A 24,968-nucleotide genomic window follows, 5' to 3' on the forward strand; every position below is an offset into this window, starting at 1 on the left:
ATAGGCTCGGGTTGCCATAGTGAGTGATGACTGGACAGATAAAAAGGTCAGAATCACCGCCAACAAATAACTAATTGCAGATTTGATCATCTCTGGATGGTTTACAGGTCACATGTTTGGTTTGGACTAAAGGTCTTGCTGGTGAGCAGCACCTGGTAGGTGAGGAAGTTGATGATGTTGCTGATGCGTTTGGAGGTGACCTGCGACTTGGCAGAGTTCTGCATGGACGAGTCAAACAGCCCCAGGAACTGACGCAAAGACGTCTGGTACATAACGTTGACCAGCGACATCTCCACAATCAGGAAGTAGAGGATGCTGCCCCTGGTGGCCACCGGCCGGTACTCCTCCCTGGCCTGGTTGATCTTCACCTCCGTTTCTGCTGCAACTGACAGCTTCTCACTCACCTTGAAGACAAGTAGACCAGATTGTTTTGTTCATCTTTAGTTATTGTTCTTCAGTCAGCGAGACCTTGCTTTATTTTGTGTTGGATGACGGAGGAAAAGGGACATTAAAACAGAGGGTGGACAGGGAGCAGTACCTCCTGAGCAGTGGTTTTGGTGACCCTCAGAACCTCTATCAGAGACTCGTCCTCCACCAAGGACCCCTGGGTGCTGGTCAGCCTGAACAGCAAACTGTCCTCCAGCTCCTGCATCTTCCTCTTGTTGGCTGTCACCTCCTCTAAGAGCTTCACTCGCTCCGCCTCCAACTCCTAAAGGGACCCACAGGTTAGACGCTTCAGATTTATGTATTTACGTAGAGGGTTTAAGTTTTGGACTTGAGTAGGTGTCACTGCACAGGCATTAATTTATGATTAAAAGTCATGCTTTTTACATTGTTACACAGTTTATCCTGAATGTACAAATATACTGATACCTCAGTAGACATAAATCCTTCTTATAGGGAAAGGAAGGTTGAATTCAAGCTAACAATCACACTGATTACAGAGTTTATGGTATCAGCTGAGGATGGAAAAACAGAGTCTGCACACTATGCTCTGTTTAATTAAAATCAATTAAATATTCATGGGAGACTAGTCTAGTGTGCAGACTGACTTTTTTTTGTCTTTGCATGATCTCTTGTCCAGCAACTAGTGTTCATTATCTGGATGTGTGTGTTTTTGTTTACCTTTTTGGTATCAGCTGAAACATCGGACTGATAAACGGGTGCAATTTTTGATGCAAATTGCTTTCATTGGATCACTGGATTCAATTATTTTCCAGTCCTTATTATTTTTAAACATATTCACAAATGCAAAATAACCCAAAATAATGGAATACATAATTAAAGCTGACTCTAAGAGCATGTTTTTGATGTTTATTAAAAACATTAATTAATAAAAAATAGTGGCTATTTAGGTGTCAAACAAGGCAATGTTCAGACTGCATGCAAAAGTTGCCTAAATGAGTTTTGTTTGCTCATATGTGACTTAGATCTGTTTTTGTTTTTTTCATACAGTGTGACAAGCACACATCACATGGAATGTGATCTTTTCATATCTGATTTGGGCAGCTTTCATAAGTTTCCCTTCTCTGTAGAAGGTGTAAAGAGGCAAACGGGAAATTAACATGTTCTCTTTGGACATGTTGGAAATTGTTTACTTATTGGAAGAGTCTATTTGAATTAGCCTGGTTCCAGACCATAGACCCCACCCACTCAACTGAGGAGGCTTGCATCTCTGGTCTGGCATACTGCAATGAATTTGCGATTTATCTCGTCCAAACGATGGACAGACCAATGAACGCCGGGGGTGGGGGCGGGTCTAGCGATTAGCCAATCAGCGCCATGCTGATGTCAAGCTGTACGCCGGTGGGTAACTGGTGAGGATAGCAACAATGGCGACCGCTACAGATCCTACAGACCACATTAACAATGCTATCGAGGTATTTTGCCACTACTCGCGTTAATGGAGGACCAAATTAAGGAAGCTGCTAAACTGGATTTAACGGCGATGCAGCTGGGCATGCACGATGATGGAGACATTTTAAACGGGCAATGCTCGCTTGTTTTCGGCACCCCCGAGGCATGGATACTAATGACGTCAGATTCTGGGTGAGTTGTTGACCTCTACTGATTGGTTAGGGAAAAATCAAATTCCCTCCCCCTTGTAAATCGCCTTCAATGGAGGCAATGTCAGACTGAAGGTTCTGGCAGCTTCAGTCTGACAATCAGGCTATATTTGAATGTCTCTCTAATGCATTAAGAAGAACTGGTAACTTAGCCTACTAGTTGCTGTCTTAACTGCCACAAGTGTGTTACCTTTGGCAGGCAATCAGGCTGTTTCATTTGGTATGGTTGTGGCAAGGAAACTTATTCTACTTATGTGGAAGTCATTCTGTGCACCAACATATGGTATGTGGAAAAGACAGCTGGTGAATGTACTGGACTTAGAAAGGTTAAGGTTCTCTAATAAGAATAGGACTCAAATATTTGTCAGAATTTCAGAGTTTGGAGCCCTGTACTTGACTATCTCAAGGCTAGTTGATTGTACTGGTCTCACTGAGTAGCAGTATAACCCCTATCGCTGTGAATATGCATGGATGTTGTCCTTGGACATGTTTTTTTTGTTTTTCTACCTGTAAAGATATTTGTTGCTGAGTTGTTGCAATGATGAAGTAAGCATTTGTTTAATATCGAAAATCCTAAAATAAAGGTTAAAAAAAAAACAGATACAGGTCTGATATTTGCAAAGCGACTTCAGTCTGAACAGTCATGTGATATCATGTGACTTATATGCGACCAAGTTTTTTTGGCTTGAGAATTTTTGTGGAGAGGTGCTGGCAGATGTAATTTAAAGTAGCCCCTGACACCCCGAAATTATGGATAAACTCTTGTTTCAGTGAAGCACCATGTCATTATCCCACCACTCCTGACTCCTACTCCATATCCATACACGCCTCCGTACAGATGCTGTGCCATCAATCGGAAATGCTGAACTAGGGTAGCAGATGCTTAAAATTATTGTATCTTAAGTAAAGTCATAACCACAAGAACAAACAGGCTTGAAGTTTTACAAACAGACTACGATTCTACAGACATCATTTTCTTAAAGCAAGCTGATGTAGCTATAATAAGAGGGTTGTATGAGTCCATGAGTGCATCAATCAGTCTGACAATTTTACTATGAAGCAGCTAACTATTTTTCATGCAAGACAGCACAACTGGAAGTCTGTTCATATTCTGCATGAGAACAGTAAAGGCCATTGACTAACCTAAATACATAAATGACTGGGTTTACTGATGCATTCCAAACACCTGGACTGGAACACAGCACCTTAGAGACAAAGTTCAAGCTCTGACAACAGTCGTCCTACAAGAATGATTGTTTGGAAAGAGGTCACACAGATGCAGGATCCATATTTTGCTCTCCTGATCATGTCAGGAAATCAATTAAAATGAGACAGCGCAGACTCAAACCAGTTTCTAATTGTAAGTGTCACAAAATGGTCAAATTCGTGTACATTATGGCACTTTTGGCATTATTTATCGTACTTCGTACAGAGGGCAAAATTATTGTACAAATACGATAATTACTGTAAATCTGGCAACACAGGCTCACAAATTCACTGACATTCACTGCATATCAACTTATAAATGAAACTGGCTTCCATGTTTAAATCTATACAACAGTGTGCTACATGTAAAGTCTTTGTTATTGTTCTTTGCTCATTCAGGTCAGTTCAGAACCATGACCAGTTCACACTGGAAGCTGATATTTGCCATATTTAAAAGATAATGTGAACAGACAAACAGAAACTAAAATCACTGCCTCATGGTTTATGAATCCACGAACCAGTCAGGTTTCAGTTACAGTTTACATCCATGTCAGTCCAGACTCATATGTAGCCATGACAGTTGGCAGTGCTTCAAATATGGATGTTGCTGCAAAGAAGCTTCAGAAGATCTAAACAATAAGCACAGTTCCAAGGTGGACACCCACCTTATCCCTTTCTGTTCTTGTGATATGGTGAGATGACGCAAAGTAATAGCTAGAAAAGTATTTTTGCAGAACATTATGATGTCACAGTGAAGATGACCTTTGGCCTTGTGGATATAAAATGTTATCAGTTCATCATTTTATACAATTAGATATTTGATCCAATTTGATTTGATCTGATTATTGACCTTTGACCACCAAAATCTAATCAGTTCATCATTGAATCCAAGTGAATGTTTGTGCCAGATTTGAAGAAATTCCTACAGTTGTGCTTGAGATATCGTATTTACAAAAATGGGCCTACGTAGCCAACTAACTAATTTGCTAACTGGCTACTGCCAGCTCGGTGTAGTGACCTGTTTCTCCAGCAGTATGACTCGCCCCAGCAGCTGGTCCTCCAAGCCTCGCTGGGTGACAGTGAAGTCGACCACAGCCGCCCTGGCACTGACCTCGGGACTGTATGCCGGGTTGGCCAGCTTGGTGGTGATGTAGAGCGTGAAGCCCTTCATCACATCCACCTCCTTATCTCCCACCTTCACCTGTGGGAGGAAGACGAATTCACATCAACAAAGCAATGATACGTTTATTTTCTTCTATAATCAAACTTAATATATACAGAGATTTGATATGACAGTTGAGTGAGTTAAAATGTTTTGCTATATTTCTTAAATTCATGTAGGAGAAAAAGGAAAATTCACAGATCTCCTACTTTATAAGTTGATCCAGACTTAATGTAGTTTTTGTCCAGTATGTTATCCAGGACGGGGTCCAGTTCCTCTCCTATGTCCTCCAGCAGCAGAGGACACCCCAGAGACAGACTGTCCTCCAGGTGGGAACGGAAATACTTATGGTTCAGAGACGTCACCTGGGACACAGAGGAACACAACCAACAATTAGGAGAACATTCAGTTTCATTTTGACTTCCTGTGTCTTTGTTTTGTTTCAACATGACGTTTTGTGACCTCACCTGCAGCTGCTGGTCTCTCTCTCTGTTCTGGATCCAGGTCTTGCCCTGACCCTGGGGGTCTATCAGCAGCGGGTAGCGGGACGCCTTTGTCACCACGATGCCGTTCTGGATGGACAGGTCATCGCTGGGTAAACCCTGCAGGTTCCACTCACTCACTGTGGGGTTGTCCACCAACAGACCAATCACGTTTAAGTCCTGCAGTAGATTAGAATTTCTTCCTCACATCTGTTCTGCACCAACAATATTTTGGTGTTTGCATTTCCAAGATTCACACTTCTCTTCAATTAATTAGTTTGGCTTAAAGTATGACATTTACGGTCAGTAAAACATCACAATATAATAGTCTATTCTGACTGAACACAAATAAGAAAATTTAGTAAAAACTTTATAGGAAACATTTTTATGTATTATCCTGCTTTGTTTAACTTACCATAAATTCTCAAAGCTCACATTTAAGTAGCAGGCAGACATGAACCTAATGTGGTAGAATTATCTGTATTATGAAAGCTCACTTAATGAATTCAGAATAATGTTCATGTCCAGAGTAATTCCATAAGTACAACAGAGTCTTGTCAAACTCACCACTCATAAAGAAACAGACAAAAATATAATGAAATGTATTTATCCAGCAGTAGATACTAGAATTATCGCCTCACGGCTGTATGCCTCTACTAACCTGTCAAGTTGCAGTTACAGTTGGGCTGTACATCCAATGCTTAGTTGTAGGCCTTGGCTAACTGGCTAACCAAAGCTTCTGTTTTGAAATGCTTTTGCTATTCGGCATACAGTAAGTTAAACTGCCAGCTGCGTGGTGTCAGTAAGATGAATTTAATAACAGAATTGTGGAGAATCTAACAGAACCAAGATGTGCAGCATGTCCATATTGACAAGAGTTGAAACATTTCTATGCAATCCGATCTCACAAAAATACGTGAAATGACCACGACCTCTTAACACCGCATTCTAGGGCTGCACAATATATCGTTTGAACATCGCCATCGCAATGTGTGCATGTGCGATAGTCACATTGCAGGAGACATGGCCTCCTGGATCCCTTTTATATACCAGCAATTTTCTTCATTCACAGATGAACCCCTTGCTGGGGGGTCGGATAACTAATCAAAAATTTTGCTTGGGGTCGGCCCACTTGACATGCTGCTGTGTTGTGCTATGGCCTATTTAAGTGCTGGAATTTGTTATTTACGTGACAACGCCTGAACGCAACACAGGCTCCGCTCCATTAGTGCCGTGCTGCGGGTTTGGGCTGGGCTCGGTTATAACTGTCTCGTTCTTGGGTTGAGTTCAATAAGGAAAATGCGGCCCGATCCACGCTCTAGTGTACTCACCTGTGTCTGTGTGTGCACACCTGTCTGTGTGAGCGATACAGAGAGCAGAGGAGAATTGTAAACGCACGACCATGTAGAGACAGAAATGACATGCTGTGGTGTAAATAAGATAAATAACATAAGGCTATTTGGTTTGTTTAATAAAAGGACATGGTATAGACCTGTTCTATAGGCAAGGTAACATGAAATGACTTCTGTTGTGATCTGGTGCTATATAGAAAATAAAATTAACTTGACCTTCAGGGGGGGTGGGGGGTGCTGTTGGGGGGGGGGGGGGGGGGGGGGGGGGGGGCGCCCCCCTAATATAATGGTAGGGGAAACACTGGAGTATGACATGTTAGATCATTGACCTTAGCCTGGTAATAGAAGGGTATTACATGAATACAATGGTGTCATGGTGAGTCAACCTAATTCTTTCCAATTAGAGCTATTCAAGTCATCTGGTGAAAATTCTTGTATTTTTTAATATCGTAATATATATATTGAAAAAAATAAATAAATTGCAATGTCATTTCCAATACCGTGCAGCCCTACCGCATTCTGTGGTGGTGGCACTTAAGAGGTTAAAATTACGTGCCGGTACCATGGAAACAATGCCAATGTAAAGTCAATTGGGATACTTTGTTGTGGTGGACACACACAAACTCCCTGGTTCAACAACGTCACGCAGTGGGTGGTGGTTAATGTTGTTTTCTAGTTTAGAAACTTTATTTTATCGCTATTTTTATCGTCATTTGACTGAATTTATTATAGTGCATTAGTTATGATTGTTTGTTCTCTAAAACACAGAATTGTGTGTGATATAACTGTCATTTTGATGTAATGAGGTAGTTAGATTACAGTTATTAGAGGATAAATTGTTCCCCTTACGTTATTAAAATGGCAAATATATTCCTTTTATAATTTCCCATCAATAATAATAACAATAATAACATGATAGTTCAGTTGTACTAGATATTTGATATATTCAGTAGATTAACTTTTTTACGACCGTATTTGACAACTCTACAATCGGAAGAACTACCATTTCTAAAACACCGTTTCTAGAGTACTAGCTTAAATATCTAAAATCTAACAACATCCTTACTTTTTCTTAACATAGTTCATCTTGGTGCAGTGTAATTACTAGTTTGGCTTTACTAGATATTGATATATTCAGTAGATATGTCTTTTTACAACCCTATTTAGAACCCTATTTTGCAAATCAGAAGAACTACTTTAAGGGGGACTTTAAGGGGATGGTAAACACATTTGTGTAATCAGATTTTAAATATCTAATTTTTAAATGGGTGAAAATGAATTTTATCCATATTTTACCCATATCTGACAGCACCCCCAGTTGGTGACTACACTCACATGATAGTTGAGGTCAAGAGCTCTCTATAACAATTGGTCCCATGTCTGTACCCCCTTTTGTTGCTGAATTATAAGCCTTCAAACATGCACTGAGGTCAAGGTTCAAAGGTCAGTAATTTAAAGCAGGAGCCATGTAGAATCTTCATACTGACATATGTTACTCTCCAGGTTGAGGCCTTTCCAATGATGTATTATCATTTTGGTTGGTGGTTTAGCTCTACGACAAGTTTTGATTTTTTTTTTTTTTTTTTGGACACAAGCCATGCCAGGTGTAGTTTCAGAGGGCACTTTATAGGCCCAGTGTATAAAATGATTTTTTGTTTGTTTTTTTCTTTTTTACTGTAAATAGTTACTAAAATGAGTCATCCTCAGAGAATACAATACTACTGACAATGGAGGAGGGTATAAAGTGCTTGGGTTATGGTTAGGGCTGACATGACCAACCCATTCTCATTCACGCATTGGTTACTATTTACACAACCCTGGAGATTTTTTTGTATCTTTATTGATTCTTGGTTTTGGGATTTTATGTCAGCATGACATACATTCAATCAGAATCTGTATATTAGCCAATGCAAGCATACAAAGAATGTGTCTTGGTGTCTGCTCCCAAAAACATGCAACACAGAAGAATAAAAATCAATAATAACAATAATGAAGTAAGCAAAAATAATATCAAAATTAAATTGAAATTTCAAAATCTGTTTACAGAGTGGAATAGTAGCCTAACAGTCCGGAAATGGTATATAAAACGTGAAATGAAATATTGACTGCACAAAGGAAATACAGTCTGCGCTTTGGACAAAGAAATGAAGTGTATGAAATATATGACGGTGACAAGAGCAACAATGTGCATAAATAATTAAATTGTGTAACAGTGGAAGCTGAATGCAATGCACAAACTCCAAACAAAGTCCAGTTTGATGAAATAATATTAAAGGGACAAGTGCAGAGATTAAATGAGGGATGTGAAATGTAAAGTCCAGTTTGATCATCCCGTCTTCATCCTGTTCATGTTGCCATGGTACAAGATTTGATGCACACACACACACACACACACACACACACACACACACACACACACACACACACACAAACTTTTCTTAACAGAGATAGTGGTGTTTGGATTCAGTTGCGGCAGACGGATGGCAATTTGAAATGGATGAAGCCCACAGAAGACAGACAGTACAAAACAGCACAATGCTCTTATAGCCCTATGCTATCAAAAGCTGGCAAAATACATTTATTTTATTGTAAGGCCTTGACATTAACCATCATATTAACATCATATTGTTGAGTTATCTAGGATACTTCCGTGTTTTTGTGTGTATACAGAAATGTTTAAGATATCATTGAGGAAAACAACGTTGACATGACGTTGTTGAACCAGGGAATCCGTGGCTGCATCCCAAGTCTCTTATTTTATACTGCTAACTCCAAACTCCTGACTTGAACCGGAAGTCGTTTGAGGTCCGCCATCTTTAAGGCCGTCTCATGTCTCTTATTCCTGCCAGTAAGGAGTTAGCGTTAGGAGTTAGGAGGGATCTGTTAGGTGCGATGAGTAAGGTAACACGAGAGGTTCCTAACAGGAAGTCTTTTTCAGCTTGAGGCCCTGACGTATAAATACCCGCCCCCTACGTCTGTCTCATTTGAACGAGATGGCGGAGAAACAGCGCAAGTGTACCCGTTACATGCATTCTTTGCAATGAAACGCTGTAATTCACATGCCTACGTGACTACAAAGAGTAACGTTGATATTATTTCGTGCAAGACTGTCATGTTGTAATTAAGTTTATTTCATTCACAACCCGTTGCGTTGTTCAGCGGACTGTCTGTGATGTGTAGCTGTTAAATGTGCAGCTGCTCATTTCCAGAACCACACGTGTTGATATAACACCACGCACGCATGCACACACACACACACACAAACGCGCACATGCACACACACACACACACACACACACACACACACACACACACACACACAAACACATTTGCCCATCATTAATTGTCCTGCATGTCATGTGAGTGGAATGTTTAATAGCCTGTAGGTAATATTAAATAGCCTATTAATATTAATTAATATTATTACTTTCATTAATGTTGCTGTAAGCTACTGTCATTACCGTCTGTCCTGCATCTCTCTCTCTCTCTCTCTCTCTCTCTCTGTCTCTGTGTCTGTCTCATTGTGTCATACGTATTACTGTTAATTTATCATGCTGATCTGTTCTGTACGACATCTATTGCACGTCTGTCCGTCCTGGAAGAGGGATCCCTCCTCAGTTGCTCTTCCTGAGGTTTCTACTGTTTTTTTCCCCGTTAAAGGGTTTTTGGGGAGTTTTTCCTGATCAGCTGTGAGGGTCCTTAGGACAGAGGGATGTCGTATGCTGTAAAGCCCTGTGAGGCAAATTGTGATTTGTGATATTGGGCTTTATAAATAAAATTGATTGATTGAGGTAGACTGACAGGTCTGATATATGTCTTATTCACTCAGCAACTGACTTGTTGAATGATGGCAAGTGGATTTAATAATAGTGATAATAATGATGATGATAATAATGATAATGATGCTCATCACAGTGACAGTGGCAGGGCTACAGACCGTTCTTTAATTGCGCCAAACTTCGGCAAATGACTCAATAACAATGGTAACACATGCAAAAGTGTGTGACCAAAGTCATGATGGCAGGGGGTGGGGGTTACGGCTTTGATCAGCAAATATAATGTGACTTGGTGCCGCTGTCATTAGAAAAAGGACGTCACTTTACGTGACGCTTCAGAGTAAGGCCGTCTCATGTCTCAAATCAGCAATCCTCACTCATCACTCCTAACTCCTGACTCCTTGCATGTTTTCCTAAGTGGGAGGGACTAAACAGTTAGATAAGGTGGCTAGATAAGGTGGTTAGCAGTAATTTTAAGAGACTTGGGATGCAGCCCGTGTGTCCACCACTACAAAGGATCCTAATTGACTTTACATTGGCATTGTTTCCGTGGTACCTGCACGTAATTTTAACCCATTACGTGCCACTACCACGGAATGCGGTGTTAAGAGATTGTGGTCATTTCACGTATTTCTGTGAGATCAGGTTGTTTCTTTGTGTGATGCCTGAGCTAAGCGCTATTGTTACTAAACGTAGTTAGTCTGAGTGATAGAGCTGGGGAGGTATTTGTGATGAAAGGACGTTGTGTGTGTCTGTCTCTACATGTGTTTGAATATGTATGTTTGGTCTGCTGATTTTACAGGGAGGGTACAACACTGCTTAACGTTTTAGATGTTGACTATGGTGGGTACCGAAATCCTAAATTACGAAAGAGCGTAGTATTGATAAGCTCTGACTGTATGTTCTTTTATCGGTACTTTTACACATTTTGGTTTAATTCATTATCATCCTACAGCCTCTCATCTGCGCTCTGTGCCGGGGCTGAACTGCTCCACATACACACACACACGCATGCATACACCTATGGTAATCTGTGAACAGCCGAGTGGCCGTGGTGGAAACAAAGTGAAGATAACTCAAAAATTACTTGAGTTGACTGCAGCTACATTCGTTACTGTAAGTGCAATTAAACCTTAGCGAGTAAGAAGCCAATAATTTATTAATACATGTGTTCAGTAGGCATGAACATGTAAACATGTAGACAGCCATATTCAGTATGCTCTGTCCACAGTCTCTCATCCACCGACACTAACGTTATGTTTTACACACTGATTTAGACAGCACGCCAGTTCGGCTGAAAACGAATTCTTACTAATAAGCTCAAATGACACCTGTCTGTATGTAGACTAACTTAGTTTGACACTTACCCTAAAATTGTGCAGATACTTTTTTTTAAAGATATATTAACTGATAAAAACTAAACTTCACACAGTATTGTGATGTCAGGAATATTATTTATATAGCGATGTTGCTGTTGTAAAAATTACTGTTGCTGCTCTGGAAACATTTAGTTATATTTCAAATATTCAGTTATCCTGTTCTGAATTTATTCTTTTCAAATTAATATATTTTGTAAAAAGCAATTATTTAGAAATGAAAAAGAACCGATAAGAGTACTGATAAAGTACCAAATCGATCTAAAGGAGTATCAATAAAAGTAGTAGTATCAATAAAATCTTAACGATACCCATCCCTAATGTTGACTGTTTTCATTTGGTGCAATATCACTTTAAGATACTTACTTTTCCTTTGTCTTTTAGAGTACATCACAGCAGGGCCCTGGTGCCCAACACTTCTCAACTACAGCCAGATTCCAGGATGTAGGATGCCAAATGGACCCTCCACAAACTGTCTTAGTGGGCACACAGTCTGTAGCATCTCAAAATATGGTAGTATGGTAGTATGGATCAGCACACACCTGTACAGGGCTACTATACATATACATACATACATACATACATATATATATATGTGTGTGTATGTGTGTGTGTGTGTATATGTGTATACATATATATATATATATATATATACCCACATACACATATATGTGTGTGTGTGTGTGTGTGTTTGTGTTTGAGATACAGTACCTGGAAACGTTTTACAATACTAAAATGATGTTTGCCAAAAGCTTCAGAATATATATTTCTGCATCACATTATCACATGCCTTTGACTTTGTTATGATGTTAGAGCAGGAATTTTTTTTTACTTCATTTGGACTTTAAGCTGTCATCAACACCTGAAAGGGGCATAGGTTTTAAACCAAGTATGAAACAGGGGAAAGGGGGAGGAACTCAAACAGAGCTAGTAACCCCTCATGACTCAACACCCTGGTGAAAAAAATTTATTCTTTTAGTATAGTTTTACCCTCAGCAAAGGCTGTAAAAAACAGACCCTATATGCAGAAATTTGTAAATAATTTTATTTTTATTACCAACATAATAAAAAAATATTTAAAAAATGAAATAGTTATGGCAACACTTGAAATACAAGAAAGGTGGATTCAGGGAAGCACTTAATTTAAAAACACAAGGAAATCAAGATTTAAGTTCAATATTTTACAGACTGTAGATGACCTGATGAGGCTTGTCTTCTCCAAAATTCTCATCCCAAAGGACCTGGCATCCCAGTATGAGAGACCCTCAAAGGAGGAAGTGGTTGCCTGACACGTCTCTCACTTCAGCCAAGGGGCAGCACGAGGCCAATGCAGTGACCAGCCGGATCAGGAAACTCTATCCAACACAGGACGGGATGAACGCTTGAATGGAAAGAATTGGACACTATTAGTGTTGCAGATAAAACACTGCTGTGTTTATATTTATATATCTATCTATTGTATATTATTTAGTACATTTTTTGTGGTTTTGTTTTTTACATTTGCTAAAAAATAAAGTTCTTTTGACAAAAGACTTATTTGTCATTTGTGGGTTTTTTGGTATAATGAAACCTTAGTTTTCAGAATCAAGTTTACACAGTTGTGGATGTTCTGTGGGGTGTACAGATTCACCACGCCTGCATGGTGTATCAAACATGTAGGATGAACTGGAACCTGGTCCATTACCCCAAAACCTAATAGGTAAAAAAAGACACAAGGCATACTGTTTTAGAAGTAAGCAAATATAGACTCAGGAGACAACATCACTGCATAGAACAAATACTGATCCAGGAAGCAACATGCATTTTACTATGAAACTTTGATTTCATATAAATGCTGTGGAGAAACTGTGATACATTGGTACATCGTACATATTGTAGATTACAAACACAAGGTAAAGATGATTATAAAATGCAGCTACATTTTAGTAGAATGGTTTCAGTAAACATGACAGCTAAGACATCTGAATGTACCAGTTATTTATGTTCATTTGTTTTTATAATACAGAAATCTGTCATCTCAATCTGTTGTGGTAAAACTGATGAATTCACGGGTTAAAATTTTTGTGGTTTTAATGGGGAATGTGTTCGTAGCAGAATTTATAATAACTTTGATATTATTATCCAACACAAGCTACATTAGTCTGATCATAGATACGGCTGCTTAGATAAAAAAAGGAATCATGCTTTACAACACTGCATGTAACAGGTGAGTGCTGCTGTTGGTGTTTCCACGTTATGTAGTAACTGACTATATTGTTAGAAACCTGTTGTACTCTGCAGCAGACTTCTTTTCCAACTTCATTCAGTCAGAGGACACACATACAGTTGTTACCATAACGTCAGAAAGTTTCAGTTGTCATGTTACAGTTGAAATATAAGGAGGCTAAAAAATAAAAAACTTACCACTGTGAAACGTCCTGCTTTTGTTGTGAAAGTGCTTCAGAGTCTATCGGCTTGTGTTTCTTCACTCAAATTGATAGTGGTGGATGGCCGCCGTCGTTAGCTTAGCCATAGCTTGTTGTTTGCACCAGCCTCCGGAGGTGAAGTCAGATAAGGTAAGGGGTGTGACGTTTCCGATACACGCTCTAAGCATTGGACCAATCACAACAGACTAAGCGAGCTGACCAATCAGAACAGACTAGGCTGCTGGGGAGGCAAGAGGTGCTGCAGCAATGAGCAGTACAAGACATATGTGTGCTTTGAACATTAAAGCACATAAATCTATTACACTAGACCCCAATATTACGGGCTCTAGTTTCGCAGACCGGGCGCGGTGGGGGTGCAGCGCACCTGCGCTACACCAACTGGGTGTGGCCAGGCGGATTTTGTAAGTTTGGCACACCGTGTGCCCTGGCACAGCTACTCCTCTATCCCACCTCCGTCCCTCCTATCGGCGCAAGTCGGAAAGAGGGAGGAGAGAAGGCGTGGAGTGGGTTTTACATACATCACACCAATCAAATGAGCCCCTCTCCTCGCCCTTAAATGCGCCGCGCGAAGGCGTAATGAGAGTTTACTCAATTCGCCATGGCGGAAGAAAGCAGCAGCGTCAGATGGCCAAACTTCTCCCAGGAGGAAACTGATGTTTTGGTCCGGGAGGTCCAAGCTCGCAGTGTCCGAATATACGGAACTGTGAGCAGACCTCCATGGGCTGATGATGCAAAGGTAGCCTGGGAGGAGGTCACCACAACTGTAAATCAATGTTGTGTTTCTCTTGTGCGCGCGCTCTCTTTCTCTCTCGCAGTCTCACTCGGTTTCTTTTCTTTTGGCTTTTCTAAGATGACAGATGCTGAATATATACTCCCTATCTGATGCTGTGGCTGTTTGTGGTTGGCTGAGAGGGATGTGAACTCATTAGTTTGCAGCTGTGTTAATCAAATCAGGTTGGGTTTCCATTACGCGTGCCAAACGTGCCAAACGGTGCCAATCCCCTTTGATCTGACACGATATGTGACGGGACAGTCGATATAGAGATACATGTATGTGCTGATTGCAGATAGTTGCATTGAATAGTGGTTTTGTGGCTATTTATTTCATTGTTAATGTGCCTGACATTCTGGAAACCTGCCAGTGAGGTTTTGGTGACGTGTGCGCACTGTCCGCCGGTCAGCCAAACTTCGGCTTACACCGGCTGCGCTCCGCCTGCGCTGACAGTAGACGTGGTTTCAGTTGGCGAGCTTTTAGCGCACCTTCGGCGAAGCCTTTTGGCACGAAACTGTCACTGCGCCAAGTTGGATCTGTTGACACCTCCCCCTGCTGCACCGCCACACCCATCTCAGCACACCTCGGTCTGCCAAACTACCAAACTGAGCGTGCCTTGGGTTGCGCTGCTCGAAACTATCTCTGCGTGGGGTTCACCACCCTGTGCCACCCTGCGCTGCGCCGGGAAACTAGAGCCCTACATATTTATATCAATATGACCCTGAAAATAAGGATAATGGGTCTCCTTTAACTGTTTGAAAACAAAGCAGGTTAACTCTCAGTGAGTTGTCAAGTCTTACAGGACTGAAGGGGATGAGCTTGTCCTCTATCTCTTTCTTCCACAGCTCTAGAAGCAAGCTGCGGTACTCCTGGTTAAAGGGCCCAGCATACGACAAGAAACCTGCGGACAGAAGGACATCCCCAACAAGGTGTTTGATCTGAGTCTGGAACCCAGCACTGCTGTCGGTCCAACGAACCTGAAACACAAGACCAGGAGAGAGAGGGAGGGAGGGATGAAAGGTTAGATGGATGCATGGCTGGATGGATGCATGGATGGATGGATGGATGATAAAGGCTGACCTTCTCTCCTCCCAGTCCATCGATCAGAGCTGTAGCATTGGCCATCTTGCGGCGGCAGGCCTGGGCGTCGTCCTCTAGGTCCTGCTTTTCCTTCATGGCAGCGTCATAAAGCGCCTAAAGTTCAGGTCGGATCATATTATTTAATACATGTATATAAATGATTTAAACAGACTACTAAAAATCTACTATGAATGTAAAAGGAAGAGAAAATACAAATGCAAGGAGTTGAAATGTATTTTAAAATAACTTTGAAAAAATATCAAAAATGAAATCTATGGTTCGGTTTCACAAACGCAAGCTTTAACTTGACTGTGTGTGTGTGTGTGTGTGTGTGTGTGTTACCTGTACGGCGTCCAGCTCCTGCTGTTTAGCGTCCAGCTGTTCCTGAGCTTTAGCGAGTTCATTCTGAGCAACCACCAGACGAGCCTCTTGCAGGGCCAGGTTAGCCTGCACACACTCATCTAATTAATCCTTGTATTATGAGGCTGAACAGCTAATCAGAATCTTTATTTCTACGACACCTGTTAGCATAAGATCTTATCTAATATATCGCCGGAGTAAATACTGAACTCCTCTGTGTGTGTACCTTCAGAGGCAGCACCTCCTTGTTGATAGCGAAGAAGTCGACCATTGCCTGAGTCCAGGAGCAGAGTCCTGCCACGTTGCCGCAGATCCTCTTGGCAGACTCCAGGTTGTAGTCATCCATCTCCAGGTAGGGAGCGAGCAGCTCCACCACCTCCTCTGTGATGGAGTCCTACAGTACAAACACACAGTACAGGAGAGTAGCTACTGTTATCTCTTCTACATGTCATAAACCAAGATATCTAAAGTTGTGATGAGTATTCTTCATTGTTTTCTTGACATTTTATAGACTGAAAAATCAAAATAACTGTGTCAGATTTAGGAGGATTTAGTGGCATTTAGTGGTGAGAATTGCAAATTCCTTCGGCGTTCATTGTTCAGGAGATTTTTACTGGGAGCTGAATTATCCACAGAGGTCTCTACCTCTCCAAAACAAACGGACCAGGTGATTTAAACCAGTAAAACTAATAAAGCAGTTTCATATCTAAAAAATGGTGTTTTTCTAACGCTGCTTGCCATGAAGGAGCCTCTTACTACTGTGGCCAACACACAAACATGAATGTCCCTATCTAGAGCTAGTGTTGGGTTTGTCTTTTCTGGGCTACTGTAGAAACATTATTTATTTTGAGTAATCTCATGGATTATGTTACAAATTATATTTTAGGGCATATATTCAGTAATCTGTAGTGCCATATGTTTGAACAGTAACCTTCAAACATGGCTGACTCAGGTTGGGGATGACCCCTAGTTCCTGACAGGACGTCGAAAATAGGATTTTGGAGAAACTGATAAAAAATTTACATTTTTAAAGCTGAAGACCATCAAAGCAAAGATGTAGATGACTTGAGAGACTGAGATGATTAAAGAATTTTGACTGTAAGTCACGCTGTTTGAGATAATTGTGAAAGTGTAAACTTGATTGTTACAGCGCTGCCCTGAGGTCAATGAGAGTCACTTTTGTGTCTGAGTAGTGGCTGGAATTTGGAACCTAACTGCCAATTAAGGTGACTTTACGTCTTACAGTTTCTTCAGCAAGAACAATATTTGTCAGAGAAAAATAAGAAGAAGAAGGAAGAAAGAAAGAACGAGAACAAAATCATTGGGGCTCACAGCGATGCTTGCTGCTGAAGCACTAATGGAAATAGCCATGAAGTACAGCCCTAGACTGACTAGGAGTCAGCTCTGATTGTGTTGAGTTGGTTTTGGATTTCTGGTTTCAGAATTAGCACTCAGAACAGCTTTGGCCCTATGTCATCACCTGGAGTCTGGGCCGATTCTGGCGCTTCATTCATTCATTCATTTTCTCTCATTAATCCAGGAGCCAAGAGAGATTTTAGCTGTTGTTGAGTTGAGACATTGATTCTCCGTGGGTCAGATTTTAGGACTCGATGACAGAAAAAATGATGTGTTAAAGATGGTGTAGCGTAGCTGAGGTATCATGTCAGCACACACATTTAAAACTTCTGGAACAAAACCAACATCTCATCTGAGTGTGTGAGACGGACACAAAGTTTAGGGTTTTTCCAGCTGTCAACATACAGGTCATACTGGTCAATGCCAGCTCCACTAATCCACAGCTTAGCAGGTATGACACACACACACACACCCACCCACACACCCACACCCACACACACACACACACACACACATACTTATAAAAGCAGGTGATGGTGTGATAAGATGAGACGGGAGTTTCCCTCAGACACACACTGAAAGTTGTGTGTGTGACCTCTTGTACTTGTTTAGACAAGTGGACTGCGAGAACATTTCTCATTCAGCGGGCTGCATGAAGGTTCATTGAATCTTCTTTTCAGCAGAAACAGGTTATGAACATTAACATAATTGTCACCTTTTAAGCTGACAGGTTGAACTTTATTTCCACATCCAGCAGTTACAGATCAGCATGATCTGATCATTTGGATTCATTAGGAGTCTCTGGCCTTAATGTTAACATGTCGAGACTCAATGCTAACACTCTGAGATAAAGCAAAAAGAAATTCCAGCTGAATTTAAATTATTATTTTTTTGTCTTCTACAGCAACATATCTGCTCTGTTAATCAAGGCGGAGGCGGGCGGTGGGAGGTCCGAGGCGAGGGGAGAGGTGGAAACAAACCAATGCCAATGTGTGTGTGTGTGTTCTGTTCAGGTGTTGTCACGTAAATAACAGTCCCCAAGCAATAAACAGGACAGACAATAGGATTTTATTTATTTTTACACTACATTTTCACTGAAAGCTGACCGAATCCGACCCGAGCCCGAATACAATTTATACATTTTTGACCGAACCCGGCCCGACCTGTCGGGACCCATCGGGCTCGGATTGGGTAGCCAAACTCTAGTGTGTGTGCATGTGTCCCCTATCTATAGGGGCCTATCTGAATTTCTGTCTTTGAGAGATATTATTTTGTAATATAACTGAATATTCTATCCATACATATAAACTTTAAATATATTAAAATTATAAGGCATCTTTGAGTAAACTGCGAGTGGCCGGGCCGAGTGTCAAAATCAAATAAAAATATGGTCACCCTAATATAGCTACCTGTTAGCATACCTTTTGTTTAGTGCTTTATATTTACCTTTTCATGTACACTATGTAATTTCCATATGTTATTTCTGTATTTTGCGGTTTTACAAAAGAATATCACCTCAAATAAACATCAAAAACGGATCCTGGTCCTCCTGTTTTAGTGGTATTATGTTTAAGCTGACTGGATAGCTAGGGAGTGCTAGTAAGGCCAGTACAGTGTAACTTTATAATTTTTTTTCCCTTGTGAAAACATTGGACTACCGACAAGTGCTTGGTCTTGTCAGAAAGCTGCAGTTCCGCTGTTTCACGGTTGCGGAGAAAATCAATAGAGAAGAACAGGCATTTAACAATGTGGATGTGAGCAGAGAGGGTACAATCAAATTTCTCATTAGCTCTCAACTCGTGAACGCAAGTTTAGGTCAGCATGGACTTGCGGAGCAGCAGTAAATCTGGCTGAGTTGGAGAGTTATCAGTTATTGTTATGTTTTGTAATACCCTACAAAACAATGCAGCTCATTCTCTATCACAGCTGGCAGTTGCCTGGCTCTGTTGGGCTCACTCTGTGGAACTAGCTCTGTGGGACTGGCTCGGTCTCTGTGGGACTAGCTCTTTGGGGCTGCCTCTGTGGGACTTGCTCTGTGGGACTGGCTCTGTAGTAATGGCTCAGTGGGGCTGGTTCTGTAGGGCTGGCTCTGTGGGAATGGCTCTGTGGGTCTGACTGTTGGACTAGTTCTGCACGGCTGGCTCTGTGAGACTGGCTCTGAGAGACTGGCTCTGTGGGACTGGTTCTGTAGGGCTGGCTCTGTGGGAGTAGTTCTATGGGATTGGCTCTGTGGGAGTGGTTCTATGGGATTGGCTCTGTGGGGATGGTTCTGTGGGACTGGCTCTGTGGGTCTGACTTGTGTCAACATCACTACTTTCATTCATAATCATGAATCAAGCAAGCAGCAATTTATTGTGAGCGGAAAAAAACATTTTTATTTATTGGTTTAATTGATTTTTTTTTTTAACATAAGCTGCTGTAATTCTGTTAGTCTGAATTTAGAATGAGAATTATGAAATCTGCTATCACAAACAAACCTGAAACTGTTTTATAAATCATTATGTTTTAAATCAATTACAATAAATCCTGTTAACCTGTAAACTGTTGTCCCTAAATGAACTGTGAGTTTATGATGTTAATGAGGATCCTGATAAGTGTAATAATACAAATTTGTTTGAGACCTTGCTGAAGTTGAGCAGCATGCTGAGGAAGGCAGAGTTCTGCATCAGCTTCATCGCCTCGGCCCACGAAGGTCGCGGACAAGGTCGCTCAGGGTCAGCGGTCACTGTGTCGATCTGAGGAACACAAGCGAAAGAGGAAAAGTGAGATTGATGGAAGAGTGTGTTTAAATGTTTCAGAGCAGGTGAGACTCAGTGACCTTCCTCTGGAACAGCAGCAGGACGGCATCCATGATCCTCATAATGAGATGAGGAGGCTTCTGCAACTTCCTCACTGTGGCGATGTCAGCTGGTTTAATGGTCTGCAGAGACACAGGAAGTTTATTCAAAAGTCATGTTTGAGGACTTGCATTAGTTTGTTATCAATGGCGATTCAGTGTAAATCTCCCATTGGCCATGAATGCCTCTTCATGTAATGCACCTCAGATTAGAGCTTAGATCGGGCCCAAAAAATCCAGCCTGACCCCACCCAAGCCCGTACATGTTCTGTCAGAGCCCGGCCCGGCCCTTTAACTGTAATTTACGAGCCCGAGCCCAGTTTAAACCCGACCTTTTTTTTAAGGATACGAACGTGGACATTTAAGGCTGACTCTCGTCTTTCTTTCCATGGCAAGCCTTCGTCATGTGCCTCTTAAGTGTCGAGGTCCCCGTCTTTTTGCTGTCATATACCAGTATCGTGCTGCACTTGGTACACTCGACGAAACCCACACGCGTTTTCACTGTCGACAACTCACATGTACACGGCCAGTGGCGCCATCAAGGGGGGGCCCACGGGTTTGGTCGGGTCTGGGTAGGGTTTGGGCTCGGGCAGACAATCTAAGCTCTACCTCAGATGTCCTCTGCTGGTAGAAGAGTTCAGCAGATTTACTTTTCTAAAAACTTCTTTTTGTAACAGCACAGAGGGGAATGTGTGTGCGTGTGTGTGTGTGCGTGTGTGCGTGCGTGCGTGCGTGTATGTGTGTGTGTGTGTGTGTGTGTGTGTGTGTGTGTGTGTGACCTGCAGTGCAGCCTCAGCAGCCTCCAGTGCTGGTTTTGCAGCTTCCAGTTTGGACTCTGCTGCTGTTTTATCGATTTCAATCTCATCGACAATGAGCTGAGCTTTATCCTTCACCTTCTGCACCTGCTGCTTCACCTGCAGAGAGAGACAGATTAAAGTTGTGTCTTTGTTGGCCACGATGGGACAAAAAGCTACAAAGAGCTAATCCATAGATTGTTCCAATAAAAATATAGATGAGTTTGGCTTTAAAACAATAAAATGAATTAAAGAGCAGTGTGCAGGATTTAGGGAGATTTTGTGGTATCTGATGGTCAGGATTGCAGACTGCAACCAACTGAAACTTGTCCTGGTTAGAATTCTTTCAGTGTTCATTGTTCAGGAGGTTTTTAATGGGAGCTGAATTATCCACAGAGGTCTCTTCCTCTCAAAAGCAAACAGTCCATGTGATTTAAACCAGTAAAAATACTGAATAATGCATTTTTATTAAAACAAAACAAAACAGGGTTTTTCTACTGCTGATTGTCATGGAGGGGCTACTAATTACAGTGGCTGACATGAAAACATGAACGTTCCTATCTTGAACCAGTGTTTGGTTTGTCTGTTCTGGGCTACTGTAGAAACATGGTGGTGCAACATGGCGATCTCTGTAGACATGGACCTGCTCCCTATGTAGATATTAATGGCTCATTCTAAGGTAACAAAAACAGAATGATTCTTATTGTCAGGTCCCTTAAAACACTGAAATACTTTTGTGACGAGAGGTAAAGGTGAAAATCATCATCATCAACAAAAATCTGAATAACTATACTTAAAAAATCTCCACAGAGCAGCTTGAATAAACAGACAGAACTAATAAGTAATTAGTCAACAATCTATCTGCATCTTGTTATAAATCTAAAGCTCCTGGATTCACTCTTTTGATTTAGGAAACAGGATGTGTTGTTTCATGTCAGACCTTTTCAGCAGCCTGAGCTTTCACTGTGACCTCCTGCAGGACTTCATCTGCCCTCTGGGAGGCAACGGCAAGCTCTTGCTCCTTCACCACCAGCTCCTCAGAGAGCTGAGACACCGACTGCTCTGCCTCCATCAGTTTACACAGACCTGCAGTAGACAACAACAACAACAAAAACGAGATGAGGACCAGCACATTTATCAGTTGCTCCTCCTCCTGTTTACAGACCTGCAGTGAATTATGGGGAACCACAAGGTTCAGCTCCTCCCTGTCTGTCCACAGTCATCAGTATGCCTCAATCCAACATCTGCAATTTACAAATATTTTCACTGTCCGGTAATCCCACAATTATTCCTTTATGAGTGAATGAATTATCTTGTCTACAAAAGCCCCCATGATACCTTGCGTGGATTGTGGGTGCAACTTCCGGCACTGAACCGGCGATTTCCAATGGTAACAGTTTGTTTACAGTACTCTGTTCTTCTTTTCAAGAAGAATAGCAAGAAGAGCAATTGCAGGGCTTAAAGTGAAAAATTTTCCTGAGCCTGAAACCTGGGGAGGGGGGCAACGGCAATCTTTGTCAATCGTTCTCCGTCTTTAATTTTGCGCCCTCTTCGAGCCATGCCCACCTCCATTTATTTTTCACCCCTCTCTCCAGTTCTGCTGTATTAACACCGGGTTTAATATATTTCGCTTCCATCTATCTGCCCTTCACAAAGCTTCACATGCATGAAACTTTTTTGTATGCTTGCAAAGCACAGCCTATTGGGATGTTTCTATGTATCTACTGGCACCAGAAGGGCTCTTTAGGACTAAGGAAGGATATACAGTAGCTACATGTGTGCACAGTAATGAGCAGGTGAAATGTTTGTCTAGCTTACATATGAGGTGTCTCAAGATTTAGGAAAATACAATTCTACTGAATATAATAAAGTAAAAAGTCACTTGACATGCTGCTGTTTTGTGCTATGACCTATTTAAGTGCTGGAAGTTGTTATTTACATGACAACGCCTGAACGCAACACAAGCTCAGCACCAAATGAGTGCCGTGCTGCGTTGCTGTGCGAGCAGCTGTTTGTCTGTGCGTTACAGCAGTCCTCTGATTGTTATTTACACACTGTCCATAACAATAACTTTGTCAGCTGACAAACTGCAGGGGTCAAGTTTGGTCAGGAAAATGACTGCCGGGGGGACCTCCTATAATTCACCACCTATAATACACCGAGCACCTTGTCTCCTCCTCTCTCTCTCTCTCTCCTTTGCTAACATTGACATCCTATTTCTGCATGTCACAAACTCAGCTTCTTTTCCGGAGCCTTTGTGCTCCACTGTCTGGCAGGTTAACTCGTATCGCAGCTGTGTCTGGATGGTGCAACATGGTTGTGCTGCTGCCGTGGTCCTGCCTGATGCCTGCTGCTGCTGCTATTATTATTAGTCATACTTCTACTGTTATTATACACGATTATTGCCACATACATACTATCATATATTAATACATACCTGCAACATATTGTACCACAATAGCCGTAATTATTATTGTAATATTATTACTTTAATTAATGTTGTTGTAAGCTACTGTCATTACTGTCTGTCCTGCATTTCTCTCTGTCTCTGTCTCTCTTTCTGTCTCATTGTGTCATACGGATTACTGTTAATTTATCATTTTGATCTGTTCTGTACGACATCTACTGCATGTCTGTCCATCCTGAAAGAGGGATCCCTCCTCAGTTGCTCTTCCTGAGGTTTCTACCATTCCCCGTTAAAGGTTTTTTTTGGGGGGGAGTTTTTCCTTATCTGCTGTGAGGGTCCAAAGGACAAAGGGATGTGGTATGCTGTAAAGCCCTGTGAGGCAAATTGTGATTTGTGATATTGGGCTTTATAAATAAAATTGAATTGAACTTGAATACCTCTGCCATCTCTGTTTTTTTTTTTCCTTTTCAACCGAGAATGCTAGCAATAAGCTTGCCTTGGTCCGTTAAAATGTTGTTAACTTTAACATGGTCTGAGCTAGCTTAAGATAAACATCTGCTCCTTCTAAAGATGATTTCTGATGACTTATTAAGAGATACTAACACACTTGGCAAACATTTACATAATTCAGTATTAACTTTAGCTCCATGTAAAGTGAATGAATGTGATGTTTCCCAGCTAATCCTCTGCTCGTCTGCGTTAGCGACGCAGTTCATGCATTTTTTTAACTTCTGATTTATTTAAACCTGTTCTGAGCAAAACATGATGCTGAAATTAGCAGCAGACTTCAGTGACAGTAAAATAAAGTAGTAGTACAAGAAATAACTTTTGGTATTCATTTTTTATATAATATAAAGGAACTACGGTAAATCAGTAACACATTCTCAGCTTTAATGACTAAATGTATATTTCAAGGTATGTTGCTGAGTTTATTTTATAACGAGCAATTTTCTAAAGTAGGTTGAGAATGAAGTCAGATGGGGAAAGACAGGGATATCATGTACTGACGTTGAGTGACGGACCTGTCAGTCTAGGTGTCATTCTCTTCTGCAATTCTGTGTGGAAGGAGTTCCCGAAAAGACAATAAAACAGTACTCCAACAACAAGTCCTGTATTACTGAAGACGTTAAACACTGTATCAAGCGCAAGAGGCTTGCCTTTAGGAATTATGACCAAGCGGAATTACAATCAGTGCAAAAGGAGCTGAAGCAGAAACTCAATGCGGCTAAAAGGAGATACAAGGAATCCATAGAGAATGACTTTAGGGCTAATAATACAAAGAAAATGTGGGCCACTATGAAATTTATTACAAATATGACTCAGAAAAAGAACCCGTTGTAAACTAATGAAAGAAAAATGGCAAATGATTTGAATGCTTTTTACTGAAGATATGATTCACATGATTTTTCCCATGAACGTGAGGGTGTTATGAGTACCATAGAAATAGATAACAAGGTACCAAAAATAGTAATCAACCTCGAGGAGGTTACAAAAGCGTTTAAGTTAATAGACACTAA

The 24,968-nt window shown here is 41.2% G+C and overlaps 1 protein-coding gene across 2 annotated transcripts in view; it reads right to left on the reverse strand.

Annotated features, from left to right (window-relative positions):
* dnah5l (dynein, axonemal, heavy chain 5 like) overlaps window positions 1-24,968 on the reverse strand; it is a 207,067-nt gene that overhangs the window by 45,073 nt on the left and 137,026 nt on the right. For both annotated transcript variants that reach the window (XM_078162985.1, XM_078162984.1), the window contains 13 exons: window positions 21,985-22,130; window positions 21,030-21,164; window positions 20,233-20,334; window positions 20,036-20,149; window positions 16,285-16,452; window positions 16,041-16,145; window positions 15,699-15,812; window positions 15,419-15,595; window positions 4,902-5,096; window positions 4,644-4,799; window positions 4,291-4,473; window positions 539-709; window positions 153-404 (listed from right to left, as the gene is read on the reverse strand). In XM_078162985.1, coding sequence (XP_078019111.1) covers window positions 153-404; window positions 539-709; window positions 4,291-4,473; window positions 4,644-4,799; window positions 4,902-5,096; window positions 15,419-15,595; window positions 15,699-15,812; window positions 16,041-16,145; window positions 16,285-16,452; window positions 20,036-20,149; window positions 20,233-20,334; window positions 21,030-21,164; window positions 21,985-22,130 — 2,018 coding nt within the window. The remainder of the gene's footprint in view (window positions 1-152; window positions 405-538; window positions 710-4,290; window positions 4,474-4,643; window positions 4,800-4,901; window positions 5,097-15,418; window positions 15,596-15,698; window positions 15,813-16,040; window positions 16,146-16,284; window positions 16,453-20,035; window positions 20,150-20,232; window positions 20,335-21,029; window positions 21,165-21,984; window positions 22,131-24,968) is intronic.

Source organism: Epinephelus lanceolatus, chromosome 20 (assembly GCF_041903045.1).
Source record: "Epinephelus lanceolatus isolate andai-2023 chromosome 20, ASM4190304v1, whole genome shotgun sequence".
NCBI classification, from domain to species: domain Eukaryota; kingdom Metazoa; phylum Chordata; class Actinopteri; order Perciformes; family Serranidae; genus Epinephelus; species Epinephelus lanceolatus.